General features: G+C 41.9%; 1 protein-coding gene across 4 annotated transcripts; it reads left to right on the top strand.

Moving 5' to 3' along the window:
• Window positions 1–27,287, top strand: cln8 (CLN8 transmembrane ER and ERGIC protein). Of its 4 annotated transcripts, none has more exons than XM_078213229.1 (3): window positions 1–56; window positions 22,274–22,992; window positions 23,844–27,287. In XM_078213229.1, the coding sequence occupies exons 2-3, from the start codon at window positions 22,429–22,431 to the stop codon at window positions 24,156–24,158; spliced, it is 879 nt and encodes a 292-aa protein (XP_078069355.1). In that variant the 5' UTR covers window positions 1–56; window positions 22,274–22,428; the 3' UTR covers window positions 24,159–27,287. The 4 variants fall into 4 exon arrangements, with proteins under 4 accessions (XP_078069355.1, XP_078069354.1, XP_078069357.1 ...); XM_078213228.1 differs by having other exon boundaries at window positions 44–160; XM_078213231.1 differs by lacking the exon at window positions 1–56 and adding an exon at window positions 99–148.

The following is a 27,287-nucleotide window of genomic DNA, read 5'->3' on the forward strand; positions in this document are numbered from 1 at the left end:
CGAGGTCACGTGAGCAACGAACCCATTCCATCAAATCGGCGGCGTAGACAGTGAGGGTGAGTGTGTGCCGGGTGGTACGGGATTAACCCGGGCCTGGCCAAACTGGCCTTGCAACGCCGGGACGTGGTCGGTGTGTTTTAAACTAGGGGTAAAAGGCAATGTGAGTTAAATCTAGCTTTGAATCCCAGATAATTATCAACATGTGGTAAATACAGTCTTTAATCTGGTCAATGCGAGGGTAAACCAGGGGTGATGGTCAATTTGTGGGATAAACCAGGGGTGATGGTCAATTTGTGGGGTAAACCTGGGGTGATGTTCAATGTGAGGGGGATAAACCTGGGATGATGGTCAATTTGTGGGGTAAACCTGGGATGATGGTCAATTTGTGGGGTAAACCTGGGGTGATGGTCAATTTGTGGGGTAAACCTGGGGTGATGGTCAATGTGAGGGGGATAAACCTGGGATGATGGTCAATTTGTGGGGTAAACCTGGGGTGATGGTCAATTTGTGGGGTAAACCTGGGGTGATGTTCAATGTGAGGGGGATAAACCTGGGATGATGGTCAATTTGTGGGGTAAACCTGGGATGATGGTCAATTTGTGGGGTAAACCTGGGATGATGGTCAATTTGTGGGGTAAACCTGGGATGATGGTCAATTTGTGGGGTAAACCTGGGGTGATGGTCAATGTGAGGGGGATAAACCTGGGATGATGGTCAATTTGTGGGGTAAACCTGGGGTGATGGTCAATTTGTGGGGTAAACCTGGGGTGATGGTCAATTTGTGGGGTAAACCTGGGGTGATGGTCAATGTGAGGGGGATAAACCTAGGATGATGGTCAATGTGGGGGATAAACCTGGGGTGATGGTCAATGTGGGGGATAAACCTGGGGTGATGGTCAATGTGAGGTAAACTTGGGGTGGTGGTCAGTGTGGGGGTAAACTGGCTGTATTGATTCTGAACAGTAGATGGTTCTATTTGACAAGTAATTGAACTTCAAAAGTAATAAGTTGTAATGTGTTTTGAGGACATCCTAAAGTGGTGACAATATTTTTGTGTTTTGTTGAATACCAGATAGGAAACACATCTCTGCCAAAAGTCACCAAGTAAGAAGTTTAACAACACCAGGTTTATTTGGTAGCAAATGCCACTAGCTTTCGGAGTGCTGCCCCTTCGTCAGGTCAAGTGGGGATCTGCTCACAAACAGGGCATGCAGAGACACAAACTCAATTTACAGAATAATGATTGGAATGCAGTCTTTACAGATAATCAAGTCTTAAAGGTACAAACAATGTGAGTGGAGAGAGCATTAAGCACAGGTTAAAGAGATGTGTATTGTCTCCAGACAAACATCTCGCCAAGGCCATCCCCACACCCTCACGTCTTGCCTTCAAACAACCGCACAACCTCAAACAGACCATTGTCCGCAGCAAACTACCCAGCCTTCAGGAGAACAGTGACCACGACACCACACAACCCTGCCACAGCAACTTCTGCAAGACGTGCCGGATCATCGACACGGATGCCATCATCTCACGTGAGAACACCATCCACCAGGTACACGGTACATACACTTGCAACTCGGCCAACGTTGTCTTCCTGATACGCTGCAGGAAAGGATGTCCCGAGGCATGGTACATTGGGGAAACCATGCAGACGCTACGACAACGGATGAATGAACACCGCTCGACAATCACCAGGCAAGACTGTTCTCTTCTTGTTGGGGAGTACTTCAGCGGTCACGGGCATTCGGCCTCTGATCTTCGCGTAAGCGCTTTCCAAGGCGGCCTTTACGACACACAACAGCGCAGAAACTGATAGCCAAGTTCCGCACACATGAGGATGGCCTCAACCGGGATCTTGGATTCATGTCACACTATCTGTAACCGCCACCGCTTGCCTGGACTTGCAGAATCTCATTGGCTGTCCTGTCTGGAGACAATACACATCTCTTTAACCTGTGCTTAATGCTCTCTCCACTCACATTGTTTGTACCTTTAAGACTTGATTATCTGTAAAGATTGCATTCCAATCATTATTCTGTAAATTGAGTTTGTGTCTCTGTATGCCCTGTTTGTGAGCAGATCTCCACTCGACCTGACGAAGGGGCAGCGCTCCGAAAGCTAGTGGCATTTGCTACCAAATAAACCTGTTGGACTTTAAGCTGGTGTTGTTAAACTTCTTGCTGTGCTTACCCCAGTCCAACGCCGGCATCTCCACATCAAAAGTCACCAAGCCAGACTGCTGAGAAATCAGCACTTTCTGTTTGCCTGTTAGGTGCCACCCGAATTTCTTCATTGCTTCATTTAACCAAGGCAAAAACATTTATTGCTTTTGAAGGATTCAAGTGTTCTTGGGTTGAGAATACTTGCTAGAGTTTAGCAAAATAGTCAATTAGTAGCACCGAACAATAGTAAACTTCTGCTTGTTCAGCTGGTAGCAGTCCGATGCTCAGCAATTGACTTAAAAGATTTTGTGGATCTTTTTGGGAAGAATTCTGAAACAGTCTGCTAGATTCCATGACTAAACCCCAGGTTGATCGGATAGCTTTTTAAAATAATCAGATCTTTGTTTAAAGTAAAGAAATAAAACTTGCATGTCATTTCCTCAGAATATCCCAAAGCGTTTTGTGGGCAATTAATTGCTTTTGAAGCGTAGAACCACTGTGATGATGTAGCAGCCGATGTGTCCACACCTAGATCCCACAAGCAGTCATGATGGTTCGTCAAAGATATAAAAATTAAGCATAAATTCTGGAAGTCTGAAATAAAACAGCAAATTAATAGCCAGCACAGCAAAAAAAGTTGATATTCGGTCCTTGGTTAGAGCTGGTGATGGTCAGGCAGGAGAATTCCAAAACAAACCCTTGAACCATAGATAAAAATGATGAGTGCTAATATTCTGACCATTTGACAAGGAGTGATTCCTTGTGTTGTGTTTCTGTCCACCCAGGGTCAGTCTTGCAACAAAAATATAATGTTGATCAGTTTTGGGTGCTCTTATATCTGTGATTGATACTAATGATTTAGTTTTTAAAGGTTGTTCCATAAAATGTGGGCATCGCTAGCTAGGCCAGAATTTATTGCTGATCCCTAATTGTCCTTGAGAAGGTGGTAGTGAGCTGCCCCCACTGCAATCTCTGAGGTATAGTTTCACCTCCAGCGCTGTTCGAGAGTGAGTTCCAGGATTTTAACCCAGAGACAGTCAAGGAACATCATTATATTTCCAAGTCGGGATGGTGTGTGGTTAGAGGGAAACTTGCAGTTGGTAAGTGTTCCCATGCATCTGCTCCTCTAGGTGGTAGGGGTCATGTGGTAGGTGTGGTGAATGGGGTGCCAACTAAGCGGGTTGCTTTTTCCTGGATTGTGTCGAGCTTCTTGAATAATGATGGAGCTGCACTCATTCAGGCAAGTGGAGCGTATTCCAGTACACTTCCTGAAGTTCAAACAGAAAATGCATTGATCCAGTCATTCAGCATCTGTGTAGAGCACAGACAAGTTAAAGCTTCAGTTGCAGCTTGTTCAGAATAGGTAATACTGATGGTTGGTGATTTTGTTCAAGGTTAATATGGTTAGATGCAAATTAAAGCTCTTTGCACTCTGCCCTAACAAAGTGCATGGTCTACTGCATCAAGTTGATGTTTTCAGAATGATGTTGCAAATGAATGCAGTACATGAGGTACTTGTGTTATGTCAGCTCAGTCCATGACTTGCAGAGCTGGGTTGAGACTTCCCAAATTTTGTTTCATTAAGTATCTTGCTGTTAGAAGACTTGCATCCATTAGTCAGAGTTAGATTTCAATCCATCCAGAGATAAAAGATGAGGCATTTATCTAACTGCATCACGTTGGATTTCAGGCTCACATATTCTGAATATTTTCTGGTATGCTTAGATTATGTCCGGAAATTAAAGCAGTTGTTAACAAATGAGGGGTGAGATAGTATCAGTATATGACGTTGCAGAAATCTAGCAGACCTGAGAAAGCTATAAAAGAAAACCAGCAAGAGATACAAAGAAAATGGCAAAAAAACATGTAAAGAAAATTGTTAGCAATATCAAAAATAGTAGCAAATGTGTTCATAAATGTATTTTTAAATAAGAGTGGGAAAGAGGAATATGGGCAAATTAAAGTTTGATGCATGTGGGATGATAATGGATAATAAGAAAGTGGTAGATGTGTTAAATTTCATAATGGAGAAAGATAACATACCAATGGCACAAAGAAACTTTCAGATATAGGAAGAAGAATTTAGTAGATTTTAAAACAAGTTTCAAAAATGGTAATGGACAAAAAAACATAATTGACAAATCATGGAGGCCAAGTGGTTCCACCCAAGGGTGTTAAAGATAAAGAGATTGGTCATTTTCTGACACACTGTACATTCTGGAATTCTGTCTTTGGCTTGGAAAATTTCAAATGTCACTCCAATACTTAAAGGTGGAAGAAACCAGGTTAGGGCAGACCTGGCAGTTTAACATCAATTGCATCAAAGTAACTGGAATCTATTGGGCTTTCCCACCACCTCCTCCATCCCTACCCCACTTCACATTGCCTTGAGTGAAATCTAGAATAATTCTTTATTTCAAAAAACTGCTGCATTAACCTTTTTTGCTTGTCGCCAGAGGTAGTCTGGGAAGCACATCACATCGTCCTTTCGGTCAACTTATTTTAACATATGCCAGGCAAATGTTTCATGCCTTAAAGCAGCAGGGATGTGCAGGGGAATTATAAAATATGTTTTATGTTATACTTTTTGGGGATTATAGAGACCTACCTATTCCAGATTCCACTGATGCCAGCTTCTAACATGTAAACATTGGGCTCATATGGATTTCCATCTCTGGGCTGTAAACCCGAAGGTGTGTCAGCTGCACACTGAGCCTCATTCTACTGGTACTGATTTTTTTTTTCCAATATGTATTTCTAAAGGAAATCCTGACGAATGCGTTGTTTATTCAGAGAATAGCTCCCAACTGAAAGGGAAGACTTGAAATGGATTTCCTACAGCAAAAAGGTTTTTAAAACTTTCACGTGATTAGTACTTCTAAGTCAAACTTCATTTTGAAGTGATTAACTTTGGAACCACCAGTCAAATTGAACAATAGCGAGAAAATGTGTTGGCACATACGAGACTTGGAACTCTAATTTATGAATTGTTGTGACGAACCTGCTTCCCACAAGTTAGCCACCTCTTAATCTTTTTCCAAAATGTTCTCTTCTCTTTTCCCGCCTACTATTAAGTCATTGACACTGCAACTGTCTTTTGGTATCTTATACCTTGTTCAAGTTGGTCTTCATGTGATTCCTTACTCTGTGGCTGTGGGCAGTCATGATCATGTCCTCACACATGCACTTTAACTATTAATGATATATTATCATTCAATACTTTTGATATTTTTATGACAGCATCGCTTCAATTGTTTGTAAAGATTAGTTCAGTTCCTTGCACTATTGATTTAAATTGCATCAGTCCCGCAGATCACTGGCATTTATCATTTTCACAATTTGGACAGAAACCGAAGAGGAACTAAAGTCATTAACTTCAGTTGAACAATTTCAGGAAATGCACAGCGAGGTTGCTGAAATCTTTAATTTACTAGATTTTGAAGATATTTCTAAGTTTCACTTCGTATTTTGGGGTTCGTAGTTCTGCACAGGAAGGTTGTGTTTATTGTTCCTGTAAAGTTGTAATCAGTAACATTCTTGTAAAGATACTTCTGCTTCATTCCGGTTAGACAAAGCTGCACAGCAATACCCAATATGGTTGCAGAAGAAACAGATTAGCAAAAAGCAAATGTTCAGACGTGGAGGAGGGGAACTAAATAATTATCTCTGCTGCTAAAAACTTGTGTTCTAACTTCTACCTTGTCACAAGTATATATCACACCTAAAGGTTAAGCAAATATTCATGCTTGGGTCAGATGAAGATCAAATATATCAAATCAAACATATTCAGATATCTAGTTTAAGTATCAGATGCATTTCTAATCAATTGCAAGTGTGAACGATGAGTGGGTATATGTGGAAAACTGAGCAATTGACCTTTTCCATTTATTGTTGGAAAGCTATTGGCTTTCTTTGCCTTCCTTGTTTTGAGTCCTCACCACCATTGTATGGAGTCCATGTTAATCTAAGGCTAATCTTTCCCCACTTATTTGGGTTCCCCTCCTGTGCCACAAAAACAGAGCTCATTCTGCTTGTTATGCAACTGGTCCCAATAAATGATCATTCCTGTTCCAATTATGCCTGAATATTTATTCATTTACAATGAAGTTCAATTTTTTTACTGTGCATGGGACTGTAATCACAACTATAGATGTCAGTTACAGTAACAGCTGTGGGTGAAGATGGATTTAGGAGCAATGTAAGTCAGTGTGATACTCGTGGTAGTTGGGATTGCCAAGATCTTCTGTCTGATTTCTCTCCCTTCCTCTTTCTTTGACTGCTAAGTTTGAGTGGATCCCCACTAACCTGCTTGAATGTTCACTAATCGATGCCAAGAACTTTCTGGTCCATCCGCCCCAGCATGACGTTTTTTATAAGCCCTTGGTAATTACTATATCCAAGGCTGTCTTTAGTTTTCTTCGGAGAAAAATGTTCAGAACAGTCCCACATAATAAAAAGAAACAGAATTTCAATCACATAGTCAATAGAATATTGGCCTTGAGGTAGTTTCTGATTTGCTTATACTTGTCTCTTTGTCAATATGTTTCACATTTTGTACAGATCTGTTATGTGAAACAACTTGAATAAATCTATGATCTCTTTGTCAAAATTGTTGTCAGGAAGTATGTCCTCAAGGAAAGCATGATCAATATTTGGTAGGAGAGTAGAAACAAAAGATTCTGGAGCAGTTCAAGAGGCAGTGGACACCTGAGTTGTTAATGCTTTCTTTTATTTTATTCATTTGTGGAACATGGGGGTCATTGGCTGGCCAGCATTTATTGCCCTTCCCTAGTTGCCCGAAACAGTTGAGAGTCAACCACATTGCTGTGGCTCTGGAGTCACGTGTAGGCCAGACCAGGTAAGGACGACAGATTTCCTTCCCTAAAGGACATTATTGAACCATCTATGACATGATGGATGGAATGTGCTCTCTTTTAATTATGTTTTATTATATGTAGGAATCTTTATATTCTAAAGCTATTGCAAAGTGGCTTGCATCTGTTGAACATTTTAGGATTTTACAGCATTATTAAACATCAACTCAAACTCAAGGTAGCTCATTTTCCTTGAAGCTTGGAAGTGGAGATTGGGTTAACCAAGACAATTTAATGTCAAGTTGGCCCCAAATGGATAAAAGTGGTGATCAGAGATTGCTGGAAATCTGAAGTGAAAAGAGAAAATGTTGCAAATAGTCAGGCAGCATCGGTGGAGAGAGAAACAGAGTTAACAATTTAGATCAATGACCTTTAATTAAAACTAGCTGAGTATATCGAGGAGATTGCAGCTCTAATATTCAAGTTGTTTTATACAAGTAATCCTCATTGCCTTTTGATCTTTCATTGATTTATTGAACATCAAAAAATGTTGTAAATGTCAGGTAGGTGCAATTTGATAGTTTGGCATGATCCTGGGTTGGATAAACACTGGGAAGCTTACTGACTTATCTTGTGCTGGTAAATTTCAGTTTTAGTCAGTTTAACTCCCATAATACACTTGCACAATAGAATTCTGTGTTGTCAAACTGTATAGTTTCTGTGCTTGAATGTGTCCCTATGGATAGTAAGTGTGGACACTATATTAAACAGAAATCCTGCTAATAAGGATTTATCAATAGCTTGATCTAAAAGCACATCGGCTGCTTCTGACTCTGCATTTCTTTGGGCCGGGAAATCCATCCTTATGCCTAGACTTGAGACAAGTTTTACTGGTATGAAAATTAAATGTTTAACGTATGTAAATCTGGTTTAATATCTCAAGTGTCTGTCAGAGAGTTTATCATGGGGAACTTGACCCACATGTCACAACCTTCATTTTGTATTCTGACTGTGAGGGGAAAAAGTTTACTGAATTCAGAAGCCACAAATTCCAGTCACACTTTTGGGATTTTAAACATTAAATTAAAACATTTAACAAAAGAAAACATTAACACAGAAGATTACAGTCTCACAGTTAAATTTGCTTCACAAAATATTCCTCAAAAGAACCTTACTTGTTTAGACACATAAGTAAACACTAGGTAACACTCCTTTTATAGTTGTTGAACTGCAAAATTCCAATAATACCAAAAGGCAACTCCACTTATCATTTGTTTTGAGTAGAACTCATAAGCTCTCTCAGACAGCACAGTGGCACTGCTGCCTCACAACTTGGGTCACTGTGTGTGGAGTTTGCACATTTTCCACATGTCTGATGGGTTTCCTCCGGGTGCTCCGGTTTCCTCCCACAGTCCAAAGATGTGCGAGTTAGGTGAATTGGCCATGATAAATTGTTCGTTAGTGTCGGGGGATTTGAGGGTAAATATATGGGGTTGCAGGGATGGGGCCTGGGTGGGATCATTGTCGGTGCAAGCTTGATGGGCCAAATGGCTTCCTTCTGCACTGTGGGGATTCTATGATTCTCAGTGATGCTAAATCCAATTAGTTTATTTTTTATCCAATTCTTTACTTTTTATTCCAACTTCCTAACACTACTGAATCCCCCACCATCAATATTTTGGTTGGGGTGGGGATGGGGTGGGTGAAGGAGGAAGAGGGAGTTACTCTTGAAGTGAGCTAGCCATATAAATACTGTGGCTACAAGAGCAGGTCAGATACTGGAGATTCTGCAGAAGTAACTCATCCCTGACTCCCTAAAGCTTGTCCACCAACTACAAGCCACTAGTCACGTGATGTGACGGAATACTCTCCACTTGTCCAGATGTGTGCAGCTCCAAAAACACTCCAAAGGTTCGACACCATTCAGGACAAAGCAGCCCGTTGGATACCTTAAACATTCAATACCTCCACCACCTACACACAGTGCAAAATATACTGCAGCAACTCAATAAGACTCCTTCAACAGCACCATCCAAACCCACAACCACTCTGACCTATAAGGACAAGGACAGTAGATGGATGGGAACATCACCACCTGCAAGTTTGCCTACAAGTCATGCACCATCCTGACTTGGAACTGTAACACCGTTTCTTCACTGTTGCTGTAACTCCCTTTCCAACAGGATTGAATGTCCCTACATTGGGTAGACTGCAGTGGTTCACGAAGGTGGCTCACCACTACCTTCTCCAGGGCAATAAATGCTGGCCGAGCCAATGACACCCACATCATGTGACAGAATGAAACAAAAATTCTTACTACAGCTCACAGGGACAATCCTACCTCCAATGTATGTAAATCCATAATGTAAAACTGATTGTAATTTAGCATTAGTTATGGGAGGCTCAGTTGGAATCTGCAATACAAATGGCTACTGGAAAGATGAAAATTTTAGAACGCTTTCCGTTCCTCAGTATTGACATTTTTTGCATTGATCAGTGCAACAACCCCATTTTTTATAGATACTGGGGAATGATTTGAAGGTTGATTTAATTGACGTGTTCAAATTGTGGTTAAAGCTTTGGGGACATGATTCAACTAAGCCCTTTGTTTAATTTATTGCCCATATGGGGGCGTCATGATAACACAGTGGTTACCACTGCTGCCTCACAACGCCAGGGACCTAGGTTCGATTCCCGGCTTGGGTCACTGTCTGTGTGGAGTTTGCCCATTTCTCCCTGTGCCTGCGTGTGTTTCCTCCAGATGCTCCGGTTTCCTCCCACGCTCCAAAGATGTGCTGGTCAAGTTGATTGGCCATGCTAAATTCTCCCTCAGTGTACCCTAACAGGTGCCGGAATGTGGCGACTAGGGAATTTTCACAGCAATTTTATTGCGTTAATGTAAGCCTACTTGTGACTAATAAAAAGCTTTTTAATGTAATCTAACTCTGTTAGACCCAAATAATTGTTCCAGTAAAATTTAATATCATTCTTCTCGATAGCTGGTTAATGTGGTTGTCGCAACTCAACAAAGTTGACCGCTATTTAATTATCTGATACCTAAAAGTGCGTTATAGTTTGTAATCTGGCTGAGAAGTTCAGTTTGAGTCGTCTTATCTCAGTGAAATACTGGGAATAGATTCCACGCTTGTAGCTTGCTTTTAGCTATCCATTATTTATTGTATTTTACAGGAAAGCGTTCAATGAAGGAAGCAACTTTAAAATAGCTTAATTTTCAAATTGGAAGTCATGCTTTAATTTGTGTCGTTAACTTTTCTAACTTCCAGCCTCTGAGCCAGAATGTCATGGGTTCAAGTCTCAGTTCAGTACTTAAGCACTTAATTTAAACTTGCATTTAGGTGCAGTATTTACAGATGAGACAAACTGAGGCCGAGGCTCACTTTCCATGGATTTAGTAACTTTGCACAGTTACAGAATCAAAATCTCCCATAAAGAATCACCACAGCTTTGAACGCCTCGACATTGGCAAATGAATGACCCAGCAGAGAATTTAAAATGAGTTTATTTATCATTAAGGCTACTACAATGCTAGTAACAGATTTCTATGCTGGATCAGCAATCCCTGTATTTGAGACTTTTTTTTAATATTAAATAGCAATAGAATTTTTCTGTTTTTAAAAAAAAAATTCACAAAGATGCACAGTCTTGCAAGCGGAAGTTCACAATTTTAAACCCCGTTTATTGTAGTCATGGGATTTGTGTTCACATATTTTGGCTAAGAAAGTATAACAAGTCGACTGACTGGAGCGGCATTGAAGACGTACAACTTAATTGAGGGACGTATTTGGGTGGGCTATTGAGATAACTCCCCCACCCATATTTCTGTACGATTTTTACGTGCTTCTGAGAAAGCAAGGGGATTACAGTTTTCAACACATCTGAAAAATGTTGAATTCATGTGAAAACTGGAGTAACTCCTGCCAATTTTTTTTAGTGGGATTTTCACAGTGTGAATCTCACACTGAGCACTGCAGAGTGCCCCAGTAGGATTCACATTGAAAATCTGGGGGCAGGGTCTATTCCTGCTGGAGAGGCCGGCAGCATAGCACTGAGCAAGTCACTGATGTATCAGAGTGGAAATTAGCGCATGCGCAGTGACCCTGCATGGCCATTCTCCCAATCTCTAGCCAGCTCAATCGCTGGCCAGCCCCGCGACTCCACATCGCTGCTCCCCCACCCCCAATCACTGGCCTCGCAGACCTCTCTGGGCAAGCCCACGATGTTCCCCCCCCCCCACCCATGGCACTGCCTGGTGGCCATTGCCAGTTTGCCCCTTGGGAAAGGCCAGGAGGCACCCCCCTTTACACCCAACCTCTTGGCCTCTATTCCCTCCAGCGGGGTTGGGTGCCAGTTCCCTGTTAGTGGGGAGCTGTTGTAAACCGCTGGAGCGAACCACTCCTGGCAGGAGTAGGTGCTAGTGGGCCTGGAGACTTCAGTCCTGGGCCCACTAATCAGCTGGAAATTTAAGTATGGAAATCGGCGTGGAGCTGATGACTCCAAGAAACCTGGAGCTGGAGACGCGTGGAGGCCGTAGCGGGGAGCCTGCTAAACAGCCTCCACTGATGTCTCCCAGCCCATTGCACTGCTCGAGCAGCGCAGTGTGCTGGGAGAATCGCCCCCAAACATCTCTAACTGTACAGCCCAACCTCATAAAAACATAGAAGATAGGGGCAGGAGGAGGCCATTTGGCCCTTCACACTTGCTCCGCCATTCATTACGATCATGGCTGATCAACTCAATAGCCTAATCCTGCTTTTTCCCAATAACCTTTGATCCCATTCAGCCCAAGTAATATATCCAGCCGCCTCTTGAATGCATTCAATGTTTTGGCATTAACTACTTCCTGTGGTAATGAATTCCACAGGCTCACCACTCTTTGGGTGAAGAAATGTCTCCTCACCTCTGTCCTAAGTGGTCTACTCTGAATCCTCAGACTGTGACCCCTGGTTCTGGACTCCCCACCATTGGGAATATCCTCCCTGCATCTACCCTGTCTTGTCTTGTTAGACTTTTAAAGTCTTTATGAAATCCCGCCCCTCTCATTCGTTTGAACTCCAGCGAAAACAATCCTGACCTAGTCAATCTCTGCTCCTACATCAGTCCCACCATCCCCGGAATCAGCCTGGTAAACCTTCACCGCACTCTCTCAAGAGCAAGAACATCCTTCCTCAGAAAAGGAGACCAAATCTGCAGACAATACTCTAGATGTGGCCTCACCAAAGTCCTGTATAATTGCAACAGCACATCCCTGCTCCTGTACCCGAAACCTCGTAATGAGAGCCAACATGCCATTTGCCTTTTTACCGCCTGCTGCACCTACATGTTTACCTTCAGCGACTGGTGCACAAGGACATCCAGGTCCCGCTGCACACCCCCCTCTCACAATTTACAGTCATTCAGGTAGTAATCTGCCGCCTTGTTTTTGCTTCCAAAGTGAATAATCTCACATTTATCCAAATTATACTGCATCTGCCATTAATTTGTCCACTCACCCAAACTGTCCAGATCATTCTGAAGGATCCTCTTCACAGTTCACCCTCCCACCCAACTTGATATCATCTGCAAACTTTGACATGTTACATTTTGTTCCCTCATCCAAATCATTAATATATATTGTGAATAGCTGGGATCCCAGCACCGATCCCTGTGGCAACCCACTAGTTACTGCTTGCCAATTTGAAAAGCGCCCATTAATTACTACTCTTTGTTTCCTCTCTGCCAAACGGTTTTCTATCCATCTCAATACACTTCCCCAATCCCATACGCTTTAATCTTGCATGATAATCCCTTATGCGGAACTTTGTCAAGCACTTTCTGAAAGTCCAAATATACCACATCGATTGGCTCCCCCTTGTAACTCTACTAGTTACATCTTCAAAGAATTCCAACAGATTTGTTAAGCGTGATTTCCCTTTCAGAAATCCATGCTGACTCTGTCTGATCCTGCCACTGCTTTCTAAATGCTCTGCTGTAAAGTCCTTGATAATGGATTTGAGAATTTTCCCCACAACTGATGTTAAGCTATAATTCCCTGTTTTCTCTCTATTTCCCTTTTTTGAATATTGGAGTGACATTAACTACCCTCCAATCTGCAGGGATTGTTCCAGAGTGTATAGAATCCTGGAAAACGACCACCAATGCATCCACTATTTCTAGAGCCACGTCCTTAAGTACTCCAGGATGCAGATTATCAGACCCTGGGGATGCCTTCAATGCCATCATTTTTCCCAGCACCATTTCTCCACGATTATTGATCTCCCTCAGTTCTTCCCTCTCAAACCTTGCATTCTCCAACATTTCTGGCATTTGATTTGTATCCTCTTTTGTGAAGACAGAACTAAAATATGCATTCAGTTGCTTGGCCATTTCTATGTCCCCTATTATGCATTCCCCCATTTCTGTCTGTAGGGGATCTACATTTGTCTTCACCAACCTCTTTCTCTTCACGCATCTATAGATGCGTTTCAACTTGTATACTCAAATCCTGGAGTGCTACATGAAGCCATGTCCTAACCAGCCTTTCTTTTGACTTCCTATTCACCATAAATTTTACTTGCAAAGTACTACATAAACTGCACAACAAAAAGTGTCACGAGCACAAAGTTAACTTGCATAACCCTTGAAAGGTGATCATTAGTTTTTCTCAGGGAATTCAGTAATGCAATAAACAGGCACTGAGCATGTTCTCTTCTCCTCAATCTTCCCACAAATGTGGCTTTCATTTGGAATGAAAATAAAAATCATCTACTGCACTTTTTTTCATCCCTAGAGCAAATCTCGAAGGTTATATCTTGGTGTACCCCTCACAAACCACAGGTAGATGGTGATTTGGAAGAATTCCCATTGAGTTATGATTTGCCTGCAGTGGACAGTATTTGATCTCTTCACATAGTAAGATTTACACACTTTTAGGTCACGCTCCAATTCAGAAAAAAAACAGGAATATATTCTGCCCTGTGCATGATATGCAAGCACACACATTCAGGTACATATAACCTTTCAACTCTTGCAGACTTCCATAGAAATTATAACGTAGAAATCCAACTATTCAGCCCATGTTGGCATGAATCCTCCACATCCACTGTAGTCTTCACTGGTTTTCTGCCTCTGCTTCAATATTTCTCTGTTCCCTTTTCCTTCAGCAACTTGTCTAGTCTATTCTTAAATGTTGGCATGATATCAGTTTCAATCCCTAATGCTAGTAATACCTTTCACAACCTCGCATTTGTCTTTTTTATTTAAAAAGTGCCTATTTTCTAGTTTCTTGCATATGAACTCCAAAGGGAGACGTACGAGATTATTGTGCTTGCAATAGTGATTGGATCCTTATTGGTTATTTCAGCAATGGAAAAGGGATGTCTCCAATCAATAATGTAAAGGTCCTTTGGCCTGGATCCCGCATTTCTGTCAAGTGCCAAGCCACCAGTCCCTGTTTGTTTAGAAATATGAAGGTTAACTGTTTTGTCAGTTAAGAATGTGCAGCATGCACCTCACTGTTGTGGTTCATTGAAATTTCTATATTTGTGCAGACCATTGTTTCGATCCGAAAGCTTTGTGGGGAAGAGAAACCAGAAAGGAAAAATGAGGAAGACTAATAAGAATTAATTTAAACTGCGTTTTACACTACAACCTTTACAGAGAATTTCTGCCTGCAGTAGCATAAACATGGGACAGTAAACATTTTAGAGCGGCTGATTGTCCGGCAACCCCAATTGCCTTCGCTGAGCACTAACAAAATTGTATTCGCTCCAGTGTGATCTTTAGACCCAACATCCAATTCAAGGCCTGGAGTAGAATTTTCCTGTCCCGCCCGCCACAGGAATTGTAGCAGGCGGGACATGGACCATGGAAAGGTCTGTTGACCTTGGGTGGGATTTTCCGACCTTGGGGCGAGCGCAGCCGGAAAATGTCACCCCTGATATGCACCAGTCTAAACTAAGCCTTCTTGGCAGATAATGCCTAGATCAGGGGTCTCCAAACTACGGCCCACGGCGGGTCACATCTGGCCCGCGGCGGGTCACATCTGGCCCACGGCGGGTCACATCCGGCCCGGATACAATAAATTTTATTCATTCATTTATAGAACTGAGTTTTTTCTTTGGCCCGCGAAGATGTGTAGAATATACGATGTGGCCCTCGTACTGAAGAGTTTGGAGACCGCTGGCCTAGATGATGCTATTGGTGGTGAACGAACAGTGTTTGCCATTAATAACACTTAAAATTTCCTATGGAATTTTTGTGTGCTTTCACAGAGCAACTTGCAGTAGTAGAAAGCCACAGCTTTCTACTACTGGAAAGTGCAAACAGGACAAGCAATAGCTTTCACCTTAACCAATCAGGTAGAAGAATCTTTATGGTATAGAGAGTCAAACCAAGAAGTGTAAATTAAAACATGTAATTCAGTCTCTATCCTATGAGAAAGGGAAAAAGCAAACCGAACAGAGATGAGATTTTAAAAGTTATTTTGATATCACCAACAATAACTAAAATTGAAAGCAATGAGACTTACATTTATGGAAGTAAACATCCTGAGTCAGAGAGATTGTTGGCAACTTAACATGCTGTCGAGTAATTTTAGTGGGTATCTAGTGATAACTTCATGGAGCATTATGTATTTCAGTATTGAATCCCTTGGTGACATACTGATGTGCTGGTGACATTTGTGGAAAAGTCAGGTGAATCAAACGTCCAAATTCTGCAGCTTCCATACTCAGAAAGCTGAAGCCTCTGTGATGTTCAATAATGCCGTGTACTGATTAGACTGGCTATTATTTTTGCCACAAAATTTGGGCCAATGTGTTGGGGGAGAGATGCAATGGGCCCAATTTTAACTTCTTAGTTGATAATTTAATTTTTTTAGGTATAAAATAAAACCATGTAGGCTTTATTTTGGTCCTACACCTCTGAACGCAGCAACTGCATGTGCACAATGTGGAGCAATGTGATTCTTATTGCCTCAATTCTGCACTTCAAAACAAGAGTCTGTAGTTTCCCAATAGACTCCTCTTGGCATTACCCTCTGAAAATTGATGAAGCTTTGTTGCTGATGTGAGTGCCTGTCTGGAGGAGGGCATCTTACCAGTAAAGGTCCGAAGGTGCAGCATTCCATTTGCGGCAGGAGCTGATCCACCATCATTAGTGGCCTCCTCGTGGGTAGCCTTCAATCGGACAATGCTCCACAAAGTGATCCATGTCCAGCAATGCAATTACGCATTCAGAGTTACATCGATGGTGCAACTTACGGGTGAAGGTTTGACAGCTTTCAATCCATGTACACATGAGTCATTCCTCCCTGTCACCTTCATCCCTGAGTAATGGGATTGAGAAAGTGACCTTTAAAATCTTGTCACCTTACAATGGATGTGGACCACCTGAGGCTGACAACATTCAATCCATTGCCTGTTAGCCAATAATATGCCTCCTCCTTACTGCAATCATTGTGCCCTCATGGGCAGCGCTGGCCCTGGTGATTTCTAACACCATGAAGCCCTCAGTGTAGGTTTCCAATATGAAACACACAGAAACTTCAGTTTTATATTCCTCCTATCCTATTTCTCCCACTTCTGATTTGTATTCACAGCCCTGTCTTGTATGTGTATTGCAATTTGTTAAAATAGCTTCTGCATCTATTATCTTAAAATTGGCTCCTGGGTTAATTAGGTTCATGTAGAACCCCATTTATCTTGTTCACAATTGTGATTCAAGGAGTTAATAATTCGATATGACTGTATTCTGGGACCTGCCATGAGATTATTTTATCTAAAATACTTTAAAGTATAAAGCTCTTACAGAACTGGCAGCTGGATTTGTACTGGCTGCTTAAATATGGCATCCATGATGTGGAGATGCTGGCGTTGGACTGGAGTGGCACAGTAAGAAGTCTCTCAACACCAGGTTAAAGTCCAACAGGTTTATTTGGTAGCGCAAGCCACAAGCTTTCGGAGCACTGCCCCTTCATCAGGTGAGTGGGAGTTCTGTTCACAAACAGGGCTTATAAAGACACAAACTCAATTTACAAAATAATGGTTGGAATGCGAGTCTTTACAGATAATCAAGTCTTAAAGGTACAGACAATGTGAGTGGAGAGAGGGTTAAGCACAGGTTAAAGAGATGTGTTTTGTCTCCAGTCAGGACAGTTAGTACCATTGTCAACCTGTCAGACTACACACTTCAACCAGATGAAATCAAAGTTCTCAGCTGAGGGCTCAATTTCTGCCCCACCACCAAAATATACCCCATCAGTCTCATAGCAGACACCGAGGAATTCATCAAGCGAATGAGGCTGCGGGAGTTCTTCCACAAACCCCAAGAGGCCAACAGCGAACACAATGAGACAGCCAATGAACCGGAACCGCCGACAGAGAGCTCCAAGGTGCAGCAACCGAAGAGGAAAGAGTCGAATTAGACTCCTCCGGAAGGCCGCTGCCCTCGACTGAACATGTATGCCCAAGCCGTCAGGAGGTGCATCAATGCCAGACTCATCAGCCACACTCACAAGACAGCCCCGAACATCACCCAAGCACAATGAAACGCCGTCCGCGCTCTCAAGACCAACTGCAACATTGTCATCAAACCAGCAGACAAAGGAGGGGCCATCGTCATACTGAACAGAATGGATTACTGCAAAGAAGTGTACTGATAACTGAACAACGAGTAACACTACAGACAGTTACCCGCAGATCCAACCAAAGAACACACCCGTCAACTCAACAGACTGATCAAGAGCTTTGATCCGGACCTTCAGAGCATCCTCCGTGCTCTCATCCCACATACTCCCCACGTTGGAGATCTCTACTGCCTCCCGAAGACACACAAGGCCAACACGCCCGGCCGTCCCATCGTACCGGGCAATGGGACCCTGTGCGAGAACCTCTCCGGCTATGTCGAGGGCATCTTGAAACCCATTGTACAAAGAACCCCCAGCTTTTGTCGCGACACTACAGACTTCCGACAGAAACTCAACGCACATGGAACAGTTGAACCAGGAGCACTCCTGGTCACAATGGATGTCTCGGCACTCTACACCAGCATCCCCCACGATGATGGCATTGCTGCAACTGCCTCAGTACTCAACGCCAATAACTGCCAATCTCCAGATGCAATTTTACAACTTATCCGCTTCATCCTGGACCACAATGTCTTCACCTTCAACGACCAGTTCTTCATCCAGATACACGGAACAGCCATGGGGACCAAATTTGCACCTCAATATGCCAACATCTTCATGCACAGGTTCGAACAAGACCTCTTCACTGCACAGGACCTTCAACCGTTGCTATACACTAGATACATCGATGACATTTTCTTCCTTTGGAGTCATGGTGAGCAATCACTGAAACAACTATATGATGACAGCAACAAGTTCCATCCCACCATCAGACTCACCATGGACTACACTCCAGAATCGGTTGCATTCTTGGACACACGCATCTCCATCAAGAACAGTCACCTCACTTCACTGTACCTCAAGCCCACAGATAAGCTCACAATGTTCCACTTCTCCAACTTCCACCCTAAACACATTAAAGAAGGTATCCCCGACGGACAAGCCCTCCGTATACACAGGATCTGCCCGTGACCACTGAAGTGTTCCCCAACCGGAAGAGAACACTCTTGCCTGGTGATTGTTGAGCGGTGTTCATTCATCCGTTGTCGTAGCGTCTGCATGGTCTCCCCAATGTACATTAGATACAATAGTACAACAGATGAGGGGGATTGCAACAGACACCTCCAGATGCTGAAAGATGCCCTCATAAGAACAGGATATGGCGCTCGACTCATCGATCGACAGTTCCGACACACCACAGCGAAAAACCGCACCGACCTCCTCAAGACAAACACGGGACACCGGTGGACAGAGTATCCTTCGTCGTCCAGTACTTCCCCGGAGCGGAGAAGCTATGACATCTTCTCCGGAGCCTTCAACATGTCATCGATGAAGACGAACATCTCACCAAGGCCATCCCCACTCCCCGACTTCTTGCCTTCAAACAACCGCACAACCTCAAACAGACCATTGTCCGCAGCAAACTACCCAGCCTTCAGGAGAACAGTGACCACGACACCATACAACCCTGCCGCAGCAACTTCTGCAAGATGTGCTGGATCATCGACACGGATGCCATCATCTCGCGTGAGAACACCATCCACCAGGTACACGGTAATACACTTGCAACTCGGCCAACGTTGTCTACCTGATACGCTGCAGGAAAGGATGTCCCGAGGCATGGTACATTGGGGAGACCATGCAGATGCTACGACAATGGATGAATGAACACTGCTTGACAATCACCAGGCAAGAATGTTCTCTTCCTGTTGGGGAACACTTCAGCATTCGGCCTCTGATCTTCGGGTAAGCATTCTCCAAGGTGGCCTTCACGACACATAACAACGCAGAGTTGCTGAGCAGAGACTGATAGCCAAGTTCCGCACACATGAGGAAGGCCTCAGCCGGGATCTTGGGTTCATGTCACACTATCTGTAACCCCCACGACTTGCCTGGGCTTGCAAAATCTCACTAACTGTCCCGGCTGGAGACAATACACATCTCTTTAACCTGTGCTTAACCCTCTCTCCACTCACGTTGTCTGTACCTTTAAGACTTGATTATCTGTAAAGACTCACATTCCAGCCATTATTTTGTAAATTGAGTTTGTGTCTTTATATGCCCTGTTTGTGAATAGAACTCCCACTCACCTGATGAAGGAGCAGCGCTCTGAAAGCTTGTGGCTTGTGCTACCAAATAAACCTGTTGGACTTTAACCTGGTGTTGTGAGACTTCTTACTGGCATGCCATATTTACAGTATGTTTATGCAGTATGTTCGTAGCATCTACTGGTAGTATTCAGGTACTGCAACTAAACAGCATTGACATATACCAAATATATTTATATCAGTAATTAAACTTGTATCTAATATTAATTTTTGAAGCCATTAACCTTCAGCAAATTGGAAGAACTATTTGACAACGTAGACCAATCATCAGGAAAATAAAGTTTCTACATTCTGGCTATTGAGGGAGTTCACGTCAGTGTATCAGGTTTTGTCTGTTCTTCCCCTCTTTTTTCCAGTTGGACACTTTTCCAACTCCACTCAGCATAAACTTTACTTCTGGGACTTGACCTCAATTCCACTCTCCTTTTTGGATCTGCCCAGGTGCTCCTGTACTGCTCCCAAAGCTTGTCCTGTATGGGTGGCAGCACTCATTCAAATGGCCCACTGGTTCCCAGGTGCACCAGGCAATTGTATTGGAAGCCACAATACATCATAGCAGCAACTGATCCTCGATAGTAACACTCACTACTCTCACCACTCATGGTTCGACAGAGGCACCAATCGGTATGCACAGCCTCAAATGGTATCTGTCCACCTATTTCCAGTATACTCAACAATAGTTGTTTAGTAGGCGAGAACTTGAGTATTGCTGAAAAAGACATTTTATTAAAGCTTTTCATCTTGCATTCATCGTGTCAGGGCAATGAGAAAAGAGTGCTGAATGGTTGGCAAGTAGACTGGTCTTTTTTCAGCAATACTCGCGCTCAGCAATGACACATAGTTATCATTTAGAATTGATGCAAATTTAACAAATAAGTGAAGGAACATTTGTGAGGGAGATGTCTCCTTTCCCTCTTACCTCCATGTGAAAGACATGAGAAGAGATGCATAAAGTGGATGGTGGAATGACAAGTCTGAGTATCTAGAATCTGTTGTGCAAATGTAAACTAATAACAGAAAATGCTGGAAAAGTGCAGCAGGTTGGGTAGCATCCGTGGAAATAGAGTTAACGTTTTAAGATCGTATGATTCCTCTTCAGTGCTCGAGAGATAGAAATGTGGTGAGTTTTATACTGACAGAAGTGGGAGGAGGGGGAGAGGTGGTGTGCAATAGCAGGTCGGGGAGGTTGGAAGTCAAATGAAATAAGATAACAAAGATGTCATGGATACACAACAACGGAGGCAGTAATGACAGTGTTAAAAGCTAAACTAGGCATCAATAATGGCATGGAGGTCAGATAGCAGAACAAGAGTCAGCATTTCCTGAAAGCAAGACATGAGATCAAGGTGCAGACTGGCACTTGGGGTAGAAGGGAAAAGGATTGGGGAAAAGATCCCTTTGATTCTTCCCTAAGCAAATTTTATGCAAATATAGTTTGGTATTGCTCAATACTCAGAAGATCATTAAAATCTGAATGCAAAAAGATGTATGTTAGTATAGTTTATGTTTGAAGCACAGTTAGTGATCCACATGTCTTTCACATTGACCCCTTCGTGCTATCTTTTCTCAGCCCAGACTATCTATTGCCCTCGCTCTTCACTCAAACTCATTCACATCACTGAATGCAAAATGTGGGACGAACCAGCAAGGGACAGAATTTTAAAACTTTTTTTTAAAAATTGCCCTAAAATTTATCCTTGATATATTTAAAAGTGGTAACTTTGTTCAGTTTTATGAATAACTGAAGATGTTTATTTAAAAAACTCAATCATAATCCACTACCCGAGAGTAACTTGATTTTAAATTGCTGAAAATTTAAAAACTATATATAATTATTTGAGTTATGTTAGTCATTTTGTTAATTTTTAAAAATTACATTCAAACATTTTTAAAGTTCATATTAGTCGCCTTGCATCCATGAGAAGCAGCTTAATTTTCAGAGCTGTCTCAAAATCTTGCAAACATGCACAATTTGTAGAAACTCACAATGATTAATTATTTCTTGGGGCATATACAACTTTTAGCAGGATGCTTCTTAAACTAGCACAAAAGGTTGCAGGGTGGCACAATGGTTAGCATTGCTGCCTCACAGTGCCAGCGACCCGGGCTTGATTTTGGCTTGGTGACTGTCTCTGTGGGGTTTGCACATTCTCCCCATGTCATGGGTTTCCTCCAGGTGCTCTTATTTCATTCCAAAGATGCAGCTTAGATGGATTGGCCGTGCGAGATGTAGTGACCCCTGCTGCAAATGTTATGTCTGGTGTAGGCGGGATAAGGATTGGTATTATGACCCGATACGCACCCATTAACTTGCTGATACTCAACTATGTTGTCTTAAACGTGAATTCTGACCCATACAGGTTAGGAACTGGAGAGCTGCCCACTACTATAGGTAAACAAGAACCACTATTTGTGAGGGCAGTGCTGGGGTAGGGGGAAGAGAGGAGGAGCAGGAATTAAATTGAAGAAAATTTAGTTTTCAACTTAGGCCTGTAAAACACAAATATGCAGCGGTTGGCTGACCTTTTACACTTGTTAATTCTGTGCCCTTTTTTCCTCTAGGTGACTTGTAATTGTCCAGTGCCTCTGTGAGACTGTAAACCTGGATGGACTTTTCACCAGGCACTTTGGGTGTGAAGACAAATTTTGTTTTTGCTGGTTGAATTTTCTTAACCAGACAACCAAACAATTGGTTGTAGCACAGACTTCAACTAAATATGATTGCTTCAGTTGACAAAATGAATTCCTTCCACAAGGTTGACTCTTCAGAAAGCCTTTTTGACATGGATTATTCTTCCTGGAATGTCCGTTGCGCTGTGATTGCTGCTGGTTTTCTATTCTATTTTTTAATATTCATTGTTTCACATGGGCTATGCCTTGCGTTGTCTGTGACCTACTGTTCTTTGCCAGCAAAGGAGAAGGTCTTCTGGGATCTCGCTGTCACTCGCGGTGCTTTTGGAATCCAGGGCATGGCTGCAGGTCTTTGGGCTCTCCTGAAAGATTCCGAATTGCATGCTGATAAAATTCTAGGTCAACAGAACTGGTCTTGGTTCAACATCTTAACAGCATTTGGCTTTTTTATGTTGGAAAATGCAGCTCTTCACGGGTCCAATGTAGTTTTCAAAACATTTGATGTGAGCCTAGCTGTCCATCACTTTTTTGCCCTTTCTGGTTTTGCCACCAATTTGATATGGGATAATGCAGGCCACTATTTGCCCATGATGATACTCTTGTTAGAGATGAGCACTCCATTCACTTGCATTTCTTGGATCCTGTTGAAGGTAAGAACATTAATGTTGCTCTATTTATTTGTAAAAATGGAATAAATAAATAATAAAACCAGAGGGCTGCGTTTAGAAAGATAGCCCTAAACAAAAGAGAAAATGCTAGAAAATCTCAGTAGGTCTGGCAGCATCTGTAAGAAGAGAAAAGAGCTGATGTTTCGAGTCCAGAGGACCCTTTGTCAAAGACTCTTTGGCCTTAAACAAATTTGTTTGTGACTTTGATGGCTTATTCTTTGGAACTGGAAATTGATTCTAAAGTCAGGCGTTAGCTCCAATTAAATTTGCATTCTGATTCATAATGCAGTCTGTCATGTCATATAGTTAGTGCTTCAGTAGCACTGAGTTTTTCTGATGATGAGTTCAAGACACATTCCCAATATCTCAGTAATTCCAACAGCAGGAATAAAGTGGCTCTGCAGCTGTATTTGAAGTGCACACATACATGCATACTTCTGTTTGGCTTCACATTTAAGGAGTGCCATTATCTTCAGGAAAATAATGTTGTTTACACCTAATGATTCAAAATGTATTTTGCTCTTTTAAAGCTAGATTATTTTTGCATTTAAATTCAGTATTTTTCTTAATTTTCAATTTGTACAAAAATGACATGTTAAAATGGCCATTCAAACTCATTCAAAAATGTTCTTGTTCACAGTAACTGTTATAGAGAAAAGCTTAGATTAATTTGTTGTGGACTTGGAGTTTAAGAGCATTTGACATTTCTGTCAAATTTGAGCTTTAACTGAGGAAAGGAGTGCTGTATTTCAACTGTGTCTAAAGTACAGTTTGAGGAGGTATGTGAGTTTGCCCACACTGTTAATTGTTTCTTTTAATCTTTCTGTTCCTAGGCTGGTTTTGCCCATATTCAGCTCTGGAAATTAAACCAGTGGCTCATGATCCACTTGTTTCACTGTCGTATGATCCTCACCTATTATATTTGGTGGGTGTGCTGGCAGCATTTCGACAAAATAAGACTGCATATACCAGTCCCGCAGGGAGTGTTATTATTTTCTGGACTTTTCCTCCTGACCTTCATAATCAACCCTCATTGGACACGTAAGAAAACATTGCAACTTTTTAATCCAGTTGACTGGAACTTTGCAAAGGAGACCAGTGGGAGGGTGAATGGTGAAGCAAATGAGATTTTAAAGAAAACAACTTGACTTGAAATATCATTTGGTGAAAGTATTAAACCCCAAACATGCAAAATTATGCTCTTAACGTAAGCTGCACAAATCTACTCATCAAGGTTAGTTGCCCTATATCCCTGGATATTGAGCTTGACATCTAAAATGTTTATTATTTCCCATCAAAAATTGATCTTTTTATACAGGCAAGATTGTGCAATAAGTGGTGTACCAACCAAAGATGGGTCGAGAAAGAATGTCAGCAAATTTAAGTGACAGCATGAATCTTCACATGCTGAATTTGGTGCACTCCTCTGACATCTCACTCTTGAGAATTTAGTTAACAATAGATTTTTAGCATCAAAGTAAGTGGTCTTTTTGAAAGTCCCATATTTAAAACAAAGTTGTATGGTTGTAATAAATCTCCATAACTGAGTAAATATCTAAATGTCAGTGGGTTTGGGGGCAATGGATACTTTTGTTTTCCACTGGAACCTTTCAAACCTACTAGCTATTTACTTTCTACGTGAGAAAGTATTACATTATATGACTCTCAATCATATATTTGTACCCACTGCACAAAGATTGGGTCAACAGTAATTTGCTCTAATCATGTAATAATTCTATTGGACTTCAACATAGCTTTTACGTTGGAGTATTTCATTGGCTTGATGCCACTGGGACAATTGAACTTAGTTTACCTTCTTAAAGTTGCTGCTAACCAAGCCACTGCTGATAGCACTGTTTACTCTTGAGTTAAAAAGCTCTGGGTTCAAGTCTCATTCTAGGACTTGAGCACAAAAATCTAAGGCTGCCACTCCAGTTCAATACTGAGGGAATGTTGCACGTTTGGAGATCCCATTTTTCAATTGAGATGTTAAACTGATGTTTCATCTACCTCCTCAAAAGATCCTATGGCATTATTTTGCAGAAGGGCAGGAGGTATTCATGGGGGTCTGGCCAGAATTCACCCCTCAATTTATATCACAAAACTGATTATCTGGACATTGTAAAAGTGCTGTTGTGGAACCTTGCTGTGCATAAATTGACAACTGTGTTTCCTATATTATAACAGTGACTACACTTGATTGGCTGCAAAGCATATTGGGACGTCCCAGGGGCATGAAATGAGCTTGCATAAAAGCAAGTCTCTTATTCATTTTAATACAGTATTCGGTCTGTAACTTAATCGTGTCATACATCTGTTAAAATTATAAATTTGTGTAAATAATTGACTTTTTGTGATGCATTGATCCTTATGTACTCCACTTTTATATATTACTGGGTGGAAAATCCATCAGAATTGCACAAGATTTGGCAGTGGAATGCAAATCAACCAATTTTACTAAACTACTGACAGTTTAGATCAGAGACGTTACCCTCGTGTCTCATCTTTGTGTCTACATAGATAGGTAAAAACTTGGCCTTTTCCCAAAAAAGCACTTCAGCTTGCTCATTCAATTCTGTTGCCATCTTGGATCTTTAATTTGCCTTACAATTTGAGTGCAGGACCTTTCAAAAAGTCGGACTGCAGCGGTTTAAGAAGACAGCTTGCCACTATCTTCAAGGCAATTGGGAATGAGGAACAAGTGCTGGCCTGGCCAGCAACGCTCTCATCCCAGGAAAAAAAGAATGGATCCAGGATCTTTTGGCTTGCAGGTTCTATGGAATATAATTCCTGAGTTCTTCAGTTTGATCTTGTAGATCTGTTATAGAAAACATTGCTTGATTTGTATTTCAGTGATGCATCTTCTCTCTGATATTGTACATGGGTGGTCTAAAATGTTTATTGATTTTAAGCTGGTAACTTGGCTTTATCCCTTTTAAGGCCACTACCTAAGTAAGTAATCTGTGATGGTTGCAATTGCTTTTAAGCTTTTAGCTCCAGGTCGAAAGAAGCCATTATACAATGACATTTCTAAAGCTTTTTTATTTGTAACAAAACTATGACAATTTGACATCTGGGTTATGAAGTCTGTAGCGATGGACAGACATTCGGGTGATGGTGGTTGGGACTGCTTTTTGGTACAAGGACACTTCCATTTTAGACTTTTGTGAGGACCTTGAATTGAATTCAGTTGGGCGAGCAAGGAATGGATTTGGGTTTGCCCGGTCCACTCTGAGCATTGACTTTATAACTTTAAGGATTGAGATTAAAAACAATTTAAGTCATTCACACCCAAAGACGGGAAAAGCTGAAGTCTTGTACATAGAACATAGAACATTACAGCGCAGTACAGGCCCTTCAGCCCTCGATGTTGCGCCGACCAGTGAAACCAATCTAAAGCCCATCTAACCTATACTATTCCAATATCATCCATATGTTTATCCAATGACCATTTAAATGCCCTTAATGTTGGCGAGTCCACTACTGCTGCAGGCAGGGCATTCCACGCCCTTACTACTCTGAGTAAAGAACCTACCTCTGACATCTGTCCTATACCTATCACCCCTCAATTTAAAGCTATGTCCCTTCGTGCTAGCTATCACCATCCGAGGAAAAAGGCTCTCACTGTCCACCCTATCTAATCCTCTGATCATCTTGTATGCCTCTATTAAGTCACCTCTTAACCTTTTTCTCTCTAATGAAAACAACCTCAAGTCCCTCAGCCTTTCCTCATAAGACCTTCCCACCATACCAGGCAACATCCTGGTAAATCTCCTCTGCACCCTTTCCAATGCTTCCACATCCTTCCTATAATGCGGTGACCAGAACTGTACACAATACTCCCAAGTTGTAATCTGATTTGAATCCACTGTTGAGGGGTACAGTAGCTGGTGTAATTAGCAGCTCCCTCTGACTAATCCCTGAATGGGGATGAGGTTTTGAGGAAGAGCATCCTCTCATGCTATGCTGTAAACTGAGAAAAATATTGTAGGTCAATTTAGGGGTGGGTGGGGAGTAGAGTGGTGAGCTAATGAGTGAGATGGGAGAGGTGCAAGCATCCTTAAAGAAGAATGCTGGCCTAAGCTTTGATAGTTGGTCTTATTCCAGCAGAAAATAAAACTGTCCAAAAAAGTGATTTTCTTTCTCTAGCTTGCTATTTGTGATGTATTCTTTTACTTATGAGCAGGTACTAAAATTAAGTTGGATTGCAATGAGATTGGCTGTAACTATTACACTGTCTGATAACTTATTAAAATAAAGCAGCTTAACTATTCATA

Source organism: Mustelus asterias, chromosome 5, assembly GCF_964213995.1.
Source record: "Mustelus asterias chromosome 5, sMusAst1.hap1.1, whole genome shotgun sequence".
NCBI classification, from domain to species: Eukaryota; Metazoa; Chordata; class Chondrichthyes; order Carcharhiniformes; family Triakidae; genus Mustelus; species Mustelus asterias.

Bases quoted from the DNA above. Each gene is read 5' to 3' on its own strand.
- cln8 (XM_078213229.1), top strand. From the start codon at position 22,429: ATGATTGCTTCAGTTGACAAAATGAATTCCTTCCACAAGGTTGACTCT. The intron at 22,993-23,843 runs GTAAGAACATTA...TTCTGTTCCTAG, and splicing joins TTTCTTGGATCCTGTTGAAG to GCTGGTTTTGCCCATATTCA.